The sequence below is a fragment of the Aegilops tauschii genome, chromosome 5 (genome assembly GCF_002575655.3).
Source record: "Aegilops tauschii subsp. strangulata cultivar AL8/78 chromosome 5, Aet v6.0, whole genome shotgun sequence".
Classification (NCBI taxonomy): Eukaryota; Viridiplantae; Streptophyta; class Magnoliopsida; order Poales; family Poaceae; genus Aegilops; species Aegilops tauschii.
Window position 1 is genome coordinate 530988131 of NC_053039.3, and position 11466 is coordinate 530999596.

General features: G+C 46.2%; 1 protein-coding gene and 1 non-coding gene across 2 annotated transcripts; one reads left to right on the top strand and one right to left on the bottom strand.

Annotated features, from left to right (window-relative positions):
* Nucleotides 1-1601: 1601 nt before the first annotated feature.
* On the bottom strand, nt 1602-1759 carry LOC120965504 (U1 spliceosomal RNA). Its single transcript, XR_005758556.1, has one exon. It is a non-coding gene; the product is annotated as a U1 spliceosomal RNA (small nuclear RNA).
* A 7642-nt stretch (nt 1760-9401) lies between these two features.
* LOC109761379 (uncharacterized) lies at nt 9402-10532 on the top strand. The gene has a single exon (XM_045228778.2). It carries the CDS (start codon nt 9402-9404, stop codon nt 10530-10532), a length of 1131 nt encoding a protein of 376 aa, XP_045084713.2.
* The last annotated feature ends 934 nt before the right edge of the window (nt 10533-11466 follow it).

Consider the following 11466-nt stretch of genomic DNA (forward strand, 5'->3'; position numbering starts at 1 on the left):
TGGGGCGCCGGTGGGACGGGGGATACGTGCGAGGGGCGCCGGTTTATATAGCCGCGGGTCGGGGGTGCATCGGTGGGGTGTCGGTGGGGAGGCGCGGCAGGCGAGGAGGCGCGGCAGCGGCGGCGTGCTGCAGGCGGGGAGGCGGGCGCGGCAGGCGAGGCGGCGGCAGGCGGGGAGGCGGGCACGACAGGCGAGGTGGCGGCAGGCGGGGAGGCGGGCAGGCGGGCGCGGCACGCGAGGCGGCTGCAGGCGAGCAGGCGGCGCGCGGCAGGCGAGGCGGCCGGGCTGTCGGGCGGCAGCGGCGACCGACGGGACGGGGCGGCGCGCGGATGGCGACGCGCGGCAGTTCCACGCATTGACTGCGGGATGTCGCATTGATCGCGGGTGCACGTCTGCATGCACGTTCGCAGGCACGTGCGGGCGGGCGGGTACGCGCTTCGGTCTTTTTTTTGCGGGCGGCCGGGCGGGCTGCGTGTGCACGTCTGCATGCGCGCCACGTCCGCAGTCGCGTGCGGGCGGCCGGTGGGGGCTGTTCCAGTTTTTTTGCCTGGCGGGCGGGCGGGGTAGCGGGCGGGTTCTGTATTCATATATGTATACGCTCGGACTTTTTTTTGCGGGGGCCGGGCGGGCGGGCTCTTTTTTAAAAAATGCCAATCCTGCGCTCTGTTATGAAGAGGTATTGGGCAATCTCGGCCGTCCTTGTTTTTTTTGGAAGGTCTACCCAAGCGGAAGTGGGAACCGAAATATATCCCATGTTCACCTCGCTGCACAATGTAGTGCAGATAGTTCATCTTGGACATGTCGCGATCTTGCGGTACCACACCTGTATCAGAACCCTCATGTGCTGTGTACCTTCAGTTCAATGAATGGCCTCTTCTTTTCTCATGTTCAAAGAACACACTGCCTGAACGGAGCCAGCGTGGAGTTCAGCATGCATGAAAATGTTGTCCATCTTTATTTAAGCCAGCTCTACCAGTCTGTTCCGAAAAATTGCTCTTCCAGCAAAGAAGAGAACAGTGGCCCTTTTGCAGTATGTGCCGTAGATGTTCACGCTGGCGGGAGCTCTGAAGTCCTTGCAGCTAGTTCCATCCTCCATTGTTTAGAGCTTAGTTAGAGACACTGATTCTTCTTATTTTGCTGGAAGCCTTATCGAGCAAGGGATTCTCCTACTGGACGGGCGCATGGTTTGGCTTTAGTTTGCACGAGCAAGGGATTCTCCTACTGGACGGGCGCATGGTTTGGATTTAGTTTGCACGCGTGTTGTTTTTTCAGTCCACCAGAACTTAGTTTCAGGCCATTGCTTAGATTCGGGGTGCTTGTCTCTGCTTCAACTGACAGCATGTTTTTGCGGGTGCAGAAGTGAATTTGTCGCCGAATTTTGCTTAGTTGTAACCGGAAGGTGAAGAACACCAGATCATGCATATGTTAATATTATATGTTATAGGTCGTTCACGTTGCTCACGCAACTTGGATCAGAAATTCAGAAGCAACAGATGAACTAGACAAAGAACTGAATATGTACGGTAAACATACCAGACAAGGATTGGATCGCAAAAACAGACTCCATATGCAAGCCATGCTAGGGACCAAAATTTAATTTGAAAGGATTGGCAGGGGTACGCGTTCCTCTATCACAAATTATGATGTTCATTCTCCCACTTGGGGAGATGATGGGCCAACGCACCCACCAAGTGCAATGTGGGTCATTGACCAAAGCTACGGGCCTTCTTGATCGCCCGTCGACCCAAGGAGAAAGTAGCACCTCGCCCTCCTCTTATAGCCCGTTCTTCCTCTCGATGCTCCTCGGCTGGGCGAGGTGCTACTAAAAACCGAAGCACGCCAACAGCCGGGGCGAAGGGAGGCACGCGTTCTGGGAGGCCCGGTAGCCTCCGTTTCCCAGCGGGGCGATCACCTGTAGCCCGCGCCGAGAGACACAGCCCCTCGTCAGATATTGAAAAGAGTTTCAGTTTGGTAGTCTAATCCATTACAGCTTCAGCATGTAAAGCGCAACAAGCTTCCCTCTAGTATATCCTGATACTGAACACGGCATCACTGCCATACCAGGAGCTCTTCTGATGTCACTTCTTGTCGTACACCAAAATATAACAGCAAATATATGTAGTATAATCTTTCATATGTTTATCTACACCTTGTTCTACAGACAACCCATTGACTGCCACAACCAAGACTCGAACCAGATGGAGCTTCAAAAGTGGGCGAAAAACTATCGGGCCATGGCGGGCGTAGATTGTTGGAAATATTAGCACTTTTCCGACTAATCTAATCCATAAGTAAACAGTAAGAATGGCAAATATGATATGCATCTCATACCGATACGTAAGCATGAGAGCACGTACAGTACATAGAACCGAAACATCTATGAACAACATATATACGGTCAGTACGAGCAAAAAGGGGATGAACGAGTCATACCCTCCGGTTGGCCAGGCCAACGCGGCGGCGGCAGCGGCAGCCTCGGCATCGGCCGAGGCCTTCTTCTTGGCGGCTTCATCGTCAACCATGGAGTCGATGCAGGGGAAGTAGTGGAAGCAGAGGCGGACGAAGACGGGGACGGATCGGGAGCAGTCGCGTCGAGACGCTCCTCAAAAACCTTATTGTCGTTCTTCCGGGCAGTATCTCGAACGACAGGGTTCCGGAGGCACCTGCTCTCCCGACCAACCGTGCACGTGGTCGTCGGGATGGGATCATCGGAAGCAGCACAGTGAGAGGAACAGTAGATGACGGCTAGTGTTGTGCGAAAGGGAGGGAGTGAACTGGGTTAGGGTTTACTCCACTGGTCAGCGCCTTCTTATATATGCCGTCGGGTAAATGGGCCTGGGCTCAGGCCCACGACCGAGTCCGCGAACAGCCCACGGTCCAACGTCTTGGACAGTGGCACTTCCATAAGCGACTCGTCAATTAATACGAGATTAATTAACCATTCTTGAACAACAAAAAATAAGCTTCGGCTCGGCTCATTCCCGCAACCCGCGGCGCGCGCGCGTCGTGACGAGGCGAGGCGTGGCGAGTCGAGGCGGGCGGCGGAGGAGGAGGAGCGCGCATGTGCAGCTCCTATTCCCAAGCTCCCAATAGCAAGTGATGGAGCAGCCCTTATAAAAAGGTCTCACTCTTCTTACTGTAGAAGTATGGTACTAAACTTCCCACACTTCCCACCACTTGTCGTGCACACACATGAGCCTTAGAGATTAACCAGGGATTAATGTCTTATATAGGCCTAAGCCCATCTATAATCCATCAACCCCCCACCAGATCTCGAGGCACATAAGTTTGTCAACTGTTCCAAACAATGTTTGATATACCAGAATTTTCAATGGAGACTGTTAAGTTAAACTTTCACCTAGAGCAATAGGATTAGACTTCTTCACAACTGAACAATGGACTATGCCTTGAATTGTCAGTTTGGCGTGCAGAAGTTTCGCCTATTGTCAGCTGATACGTGGCTGCCGAAGGCTAAACCCCACGGGTGGAGCTTATTAGTCATACTCCGTACCTTCTCATGAGCTTTCTAGAGATCACCCAATCTCATAGACTGTGACCAGCAATCGGGCTCACATAGGTGTGTTCCTTCAAAGAATGCTCTGCAGGTTAGCATCTTGCTTACATAAACTTTGGAACACATTAAGACAAAAGTCAGCTTGCCTTGCAGAATTGAGAGTATTATTGCATCTCCAACGGAGTGGGTTAATTAAGGATACTCTCCTCAGTTGACCGCTGGATTGTTTCCCCAGGTCCTAATTCACGGGATCTCTGATCACATAGGTTGGGTTACCCCCATAGCAACTTACGTGGGTTTCATACACATCTCCCCCGATGCATTTTCTATCACAATCCGTGATAGCCCTTTCGTAAAAGGGTCTGCCAGATTCTTAGCCGTCTGGATATAATCCAACGCTATCACTCTGGAGTTTCTTGATTTTTCTCACTGATTTTAATCTTCTTCTTATGTGCTTTGTGGATTTCATGTTGTCCTTTGAACTCTTAGCCTTGGCAATCACAGTTTGATTGTCACAGTTCATAAGGACAGTCGGGACTGGTTTATCAACCATCGGCAAATCCATCAAAAGCTCTCGAAGTCATTCTGCTTCGACGCATGATGTGTCTAATGCTATGAGTTCTGCTTCCATAGTCGATCTCGTTAAGATCGCCTGCTTGCAAGATTTCCAGAAAACAGCACCGCCACCAAGTGTGAAGACATATCCACTTGTGGCTTTCATCTCATCAGCATCAGATATCCAATTTGAATCACTATACCCCTCAAGTACCGTCGGGTACCCAGAATAGTGGATTCCGTAGCCCACAGTACCTTGCAAATAGCGCATGACTCGTTCAACGGCATGCCAATGCACATCTCCCGGATTGAAAACAAACCAGCTTAGTTTGCACACAGCAAATGAGATGTCAGGACGAGTAGCACAAGCTAGGTACATCAGTGAACCAACCACTTGAGAATATCTCAATTGATCTACAGCCGTGTCTTCGAACTTTCGAATCTGCACGCCAGGATCATATGGTGTTGCAGAAGGTTTGCAATCCGAATATCCAAAACGGCTCAAAATATTCTCAACATAGTGGGATTGCAAAAGTGTAACTCCACCCTCAGTGTCTCTGAGTAGCTTGATGTTCAAGATGACATCAGCCACGCCCAGGTCTTTCATCTCAAAGTTATGAGATAGAAAAGCCTTGACCTCCTCAATTACTTTGAGGTGGGTCCCAAATATCAGTATGTCATCAACATACAGACCTTTGTTGGAAAAGGTAGTGCCTAGGAGGCTCTTAGGCACGCCTAGGCGCTAGGCAATGGCCAAACGCCTCGCCTAGGGCATAAATGGAGGTCTAGGCAGGGCAAGCAAGGAATTGACTACCCAAGCAAGAAATCATGCCAGATACTACACGTATATGCCAAATGGGTTATATTCCAATGGTACTATACGGTAATTAACTTATTTATATGCCCTAAACTAATATCAACACCCATATAATAATCACAAATACACTACGAATAAAAACTATATTACCGCCTAGGCCGCGCCTAGGGCGCTTAGGCACCGCCTAGGCACTAGGCGAAGGCCAGCCGCCTCGCTTACGCCTACCGTTTTTTGTAACCTTAATACAAACACAATATAACTCCTTCGCCCCCACCATAGCGATAGTATACACATTTGTCAGCTTCGTTAACAACAAAGCCAACAGATGTCAAAGTTGTATTAAACTTCTCATGCCATTGCTTAGGCGCTTGTTTCAGGCCATACAAATATTTCACTAACTTACACACCTTTCTTTCCTGACCATTTACTACAAAGCCATCTGGCTGTTACATGTAAATTTCCTTGTCTAGCTCTCCGTTAAGGAAAGCCGTCTTAACGTCCATATGATGAACGAGAAGACCATGCGAGGCAGCCAAAGCGAGTAACACTTGAATGGTTGTCAGCCTAGCCACAGGTGAGTAGGTATCGCAGAAATCCTCTTCTTCCTTTTGGGTATAACCCTTGGCCACAAGCCTAGCCTAGTACTTCTCATCAGTACCATCGGGCCTAAGCTTCCTCTTGAACACCCATGTACATCCCAATGGTTGGCAACCATAAGGACGATCAGTGATCTCCCATGTCCCATTAGCCATGATGGAATCCATCTCGCTACGAACCGCATCCTTCAGTAGTCAGCATCCGGAGATGCATAAGCTTCTGAAATGGAACTGGGAGTGTCGTCATCCACGAGGTACACGAGGAAATTATCACCAAAAGACTTCGCAGTCCTTTGTCTCTTGCTCCTAATAGGAGCTTCCTCGTCATCCTCCGTGGAACTTTCATCACTTTTGTGTTCATAGTATTCCATCGGTATGGCAGGTTCAGGAGTCTCATCAGATTTCAGTCTAGAAGTGCTTTGCATATCTCTCATGGGGAAAATATCCTCAAAGAATGTAGCATCCTTAGACTCTATTCCCTCCGTTCCTTTATATAAGGTGCATTTATTTTTTGATAAAATTTCATAATGTAAGGTGCATTTCTTCTAAATCCTCATAATTCCCCTTTTAGCCCTCCAGAAAAAACGAGAGTATGACTCTCCCGATTGCATGCATCTCTTATTGTAGCTAAAAAAGGAAAGTATCTCTCTCGATTGCATGTATCTCTTATTTTCCTGGACTCACTGATTTACCTTCCATTGACCAACAAATTTGCAAAGGGTAATTTTGTCCTAACATCTCTCTAATTATGTGCCTTGGTCACCGTGCCAAAAATAATACACCTTACATAAAGGAACGGAGGGAGTATAATTGTACCGACCTTCTGGTCAGGTACCTCAGATTTCACTACTAAAATCTATAGCCAACGCTATTCTTAGCGTAGCCCAAATTAACGCAGTCCACGGTCTTCGGTCCAAGTTTACTCTTATGGGGGATCGGCACATTGACTTTCGCCAAACAGCCCCAAGTGCGCAAGTAAGAGAGTGTAGTTCTTTTCTTTTCCCATTGCTCATAGGGAGTAGTGCCATTATCCTTCACGGGAACTTTATTCAGGACATGACATGATGTCAATACAACCTCCCCCACCATGCCTTGGATAAACCCGGTGTATCTAATATGGCGTTAGCCAAATCTGTTAGAGTACGGTTTTTCCGTTCGGCAACCCCGTTTGACTGGGGTGAATAGGGAGGCGTCCTCTCATGAATAATACCACGTTCCGCACAGAATAAATCGAACTCACTAGAAAAGTACTCTCCACCACGATCAGACCGGACTCGTTTTATTTTTTTTCTCAAGTTGGTTCTCAACTCCAGCCTTATAGATTTTAAAGTAGTGTAGAGCCTCATCCTTTGTATCTTTAATACCTAAATAGTTCATCCCCACTATCCTATTTCTCTTGACATGCAGCCTATCCACCTCACTACATGTGCCCCACACATGCCACCTCGCTTCCACGTCATCACAATTAAGTGTCGTGAGTTCACACTTTGAAGAAAAATAGAGTTTTGGCTGCCGCTACAGCGGTACAACCCTTTCTTCTCCCAAATTAACTCCCCCACCTGCTGTTGCGCCTGTTTATCTTCATCTTCTCCTCCCATCAACACAACCCACCAGCACAGTTTGACGCCTATTCTCCTTCGAAGTTCCCGAGCCGCACAATTAATTTGGAAGCCCGAACGATCAGGTTCTCCACTTCCCCTACCTGGCCGCTGCGTCTCTTCTCATCCACGCTCCTTTCCCCTCCCTTTGGCTTTCCCCAATCCGAGGGCATCATCTCTGCTTCCATCCTCACGCTGCTTTCTTTCCATGAGGAATTGTTTCCAGATGGGACACAGATCAGGCTGCCCGGCGACATCTGTTGTTCAAGCAGGGCCGGCCCTTGGGGGGGGGGCAGGGGGGGCGGCCGCCCCGGGCCCCCACAAGGTAGGGGCCCCCACCCAGGTATGTACTAGGTATATACGTATAGCAGGCTGTAGGACCATGTCAAACAAAATAGTCAAAGCCTTTCACGCACACGCACAGAATCGCAAGAGATACGAGCAGCAGCGGCAGGATTAGCGACATGCGCGGCTAGCGGCTTGATTAGCGATTGCTTTCCTTCGTCCTCCACGTGAAAAAAAAGACAACAATATGCGGCAGGATACTCGACAGTTCGACCCGTCTCATCACGCAGGCTCTCAGCCCTAGGGCCTAGGCCGCCGCCCGCCGTCGCCGACACGGCGACACCGCGACACGCCGTACTGCAGGTCTGCCCACTCCCATCTGGCTCTTGCTAATTTCTAATTCTCTTCTCCTAATCTCCTTCCTAATCCAGTTCACAGCTGATTTCAATTCAGGGGGCCCTCACGCTTGGTCAAGTGCTCATTGCTCTCCGAGTCTAGGCGTTGTAATTAGCACACGGACTGACGCAGAACCAGGTATATTATATTTGCGTTTGGGCGTTTCCTTGATGCGTATGTGGTACTGTTCAATAATTGATGCAAAAATTACTTTTTCAGGATTGTGTGTTAGCATGCCTCCGAGAAACAGGACATATGCATCGGGTAGTAAAAAAAGGAAAAAGAAGAAGGCCGTAGATACATTGGTACAATCACAGCGTGGGCATCTGCACTTATATTACAAGAGTACTTCCACTACTTCGATAAACCCAGGTGATGAGTTGGCGATAGTTGCCATAGAGGAAGAGCAACAAACTAATGTGAATTCAGAATCCGATCAGCAAGAAGAAAATGTCGAAACCAACATCGACGACAGCAATGTAAGTGGCTCCGAGAATGTAGGTAATTCATCGGATGCACAAGAACAGTCTCCTAGTGTTGATGAACAAGTCTATACTCCTGATATTTATGATCCAAGAAATTGGGATAATCTTGACAATAAAGCAAGAGATGTATTAGTTGAGAAAGGGCCAATGAGAGAGGAAGAGAATAAAATGGAATACCGTGTAGATGATGCAGGAAGACATTTTTCCTATGCTCACTATCATAGGAAATTAAGCAATGGAGAGAAACATGATAGAAAATGGCTAGTTTATTCAGAAGGTGTTGACAAAGTTTTTTGCTTTTGTTGTAAGATCTTCAAGTCTAGCAGTAGCAGGAGTCAGAGTTCCTTAGCACATGATGGATTAGATCATTGGAGGCACATTAGTGAGAAGCTTAAAGAACATGAAAATAGTGTTGATCATATTAATAACATGAACAAGTGGAATGAATTAAGGATTAGACTACGGAAAGAGGAAACTATTGACAAGGACTTGCAGCATCAAATAACAAAGGAGAAAGAACGTGTCAGGCAAGTTTTGTTAAGAATAATAGCCATTGTGAAATATCTTGGTAAACGCAACTTGGCTTTTCGCGGAAACAGTGAGCAACTTTACAAGGATGATAATGGTAATTTCTTAGCTTGTGTTGAGATGATTGCAGAATTTGATTTGGTAATGCAAGACCACCTTAGACGTATCCAGAACAAAGAAATTCATTACCATTATCTCAGTCATAAAATTCAGAACGAGTTGATATCTCTTTTGGCTGCTGACATCACATGTTCTATCATAAAGGTTGTTAAAGAGGCCAAGTATTTCTCTGTTATCCTAGATTGTACCCCTGATGTCAGTCATCAAGAACAAATGACTTTTTTAGTTCGTTGTGTTAATTTGTCGGATGGGAAAATAAAAATTGAGGAGTACTTTCTGGGGTTCTTGAAGGTGGATGACACTTCTGGCTTAGGGATTTTTAAAGTACTGCTTGAATCTATGGAGACTTTTGGCTTAAATATTAATGATATAAGGGGTCAAGGATATGACAATGGTTCTAACATGAAAGGAAAATACCGAGGGGTACAATCTAGGTTACTTGATGTGAATCCAAGAGCATTATACATGCCATGTGCTTGTCATAGTCTTAATCTCACTCTCTGTGATATGGCAAAAACATGTGAGAAAGCTGTTTCATTTTTTGGAATTGTTCAGCGCATATATATATTATTTGCTGGTTCTACGAAAAGGTGGAATGTTTTGCTTAAACATGTTCCTAGTTTGACTGTGAAATCATTGTCTAACACTCGCTGGGAGAGTCGAATCAAAAGTGTTACAGCAATAAGATATCAAGCCATTGAGTTAAGGTCAGCTTTGTCTGAGTTACGTGATGCTTCTGACACTGAACCTAAGGATAAAAGCGACGCAAAAAATTTATTTGATGCACTTGGTCGCTTTGAGTTTCTAGTTGGTATGATTATCTGGCATGATATTCTGTTTGCTGTAAATAAAGTTAGCAAGATGCTGCAATCGTCAACCATGTGTATTGACTCTGCTTTGAAGCAAATAAAAGGTATAACAGAATATTTTGAGAAGTACAGAGATGATGGGTTTTCTTCAAGTTTGACCATCGCCAAAGGTATTGCGACTGAAATGGGAATTGATCCCGTGTTTCCAATGAAACGTCATGCTAAGAGGAAGAGACAGTTTGGTGAAAGTGATTGTCAAGAAGAAATTCTAGAAGCTGAGAAGGCTTTTCGTGTTAAATATTTTTTTGTTTTGGTTGATATGGCGGTCACTTCTTTGAAGGATAGATTTAAAGAACTAATGGTGTTCAAAGATATCTTTGGATTTTTATTGAGCTCGGGCACCCTGAAGTCATTAAGTGATAATGAACTTGAAGAGTGTTGCACAAAATTTGCAGAAACATTCTCTCTTGATGGTTCATCTGATGTAGAGGTATATGATCTTATTTCTGAATTGAAGATTATGAGATTCACTTTGCCAAATGGCGTAATGTCTGCCATGGAGATTTTTGGGCATGTTAGAGAAGTTGATTGTTATCCGAATATCTCCATTGCTTATCGCATCTTATTTACTGTGCCTGTGACGGTCGCATCGGCCGAGAGAAGCTTTTCAAAGCTGAAATTGTTGAAGAATTATTTGAGGTCAACAATGACTCAAGAAAGGTTAAATGGTTTGGCTACATTATGCATCGAGAAGAAATTATTGGATGAGATTGACATCGACCCTATCATAAGCAACTTTGCATCGAGGAATGTTAGAAGACATTTTTAAGGTATTATGTATATTTTTTTTATACGCATACAGATTTTGGATTTAAGTGTTACTGATTATATATGTGTGTGTGTTTTTAGACAACTATATATATGCACACGTATATTACAATGGCTCGTATATTAGGGCCCCCAATTTTAAGTTCGCCCCGGGCCCCCGAAATCTCAGGACCGGCCCTGTGTTCAAGTGAATAGGGTGGAATTCAGATCGAAGTGACAGCATCAGGCGGAGGAGAGGCCGTCGGATGTCGTGGGCGGGCATGCCATAGAGGAAAACGCAGCCACCGCAGCACCCGATTACGGGGAGGAGGAGGAGGCCATCCAGGCGGGGAAGGAGCCATGGATTCCCCAAAAAGAACACCATGCAACAAGGTCGTGCACTCCACCTCCAACGCTGGCTACCAGGGAAGTATTACTGTAGGTACTGAATCAAATTTTGGAAACAGCCGAGTAATTTACAGTATCATTTTTTTTTGTCTCATAGTCCTTACCAATTTTTGGTACTTGCAGATATTTTGGATTTTGGTAGCACTATGGGATCATCATCAGTTTCGTTGTCAGAGTGTTTCTCTTGCAGTGTTGCTTCATGGCTTTATTTCTTCTCCGCCAATATTGATCTATGTGCAGGGAAGATGACTTCTTGGATATGCTAATTTTCCTTTTTTGATGTCATTTCTTACTCAGACTATGAGCAGATCGATCAAGGGCAAAAAATTAAACAAGTGTTCGCATCAAGTTCTTTTACATACATCCGTCCTTACCTATTGGATGATAGGAGCAGTTGTAGTCATACATTAATATTTTTTGTTTTGCCAGATCATTACTAGGAGTTCTTTTATTCTTGGATCCACGTCGTCCGTGGTGGGATGCATCTACAAGCCCTTGGCACGACGTCTCTACATTGCTTGCTTTGCTCTACTACTGGATCACCACTG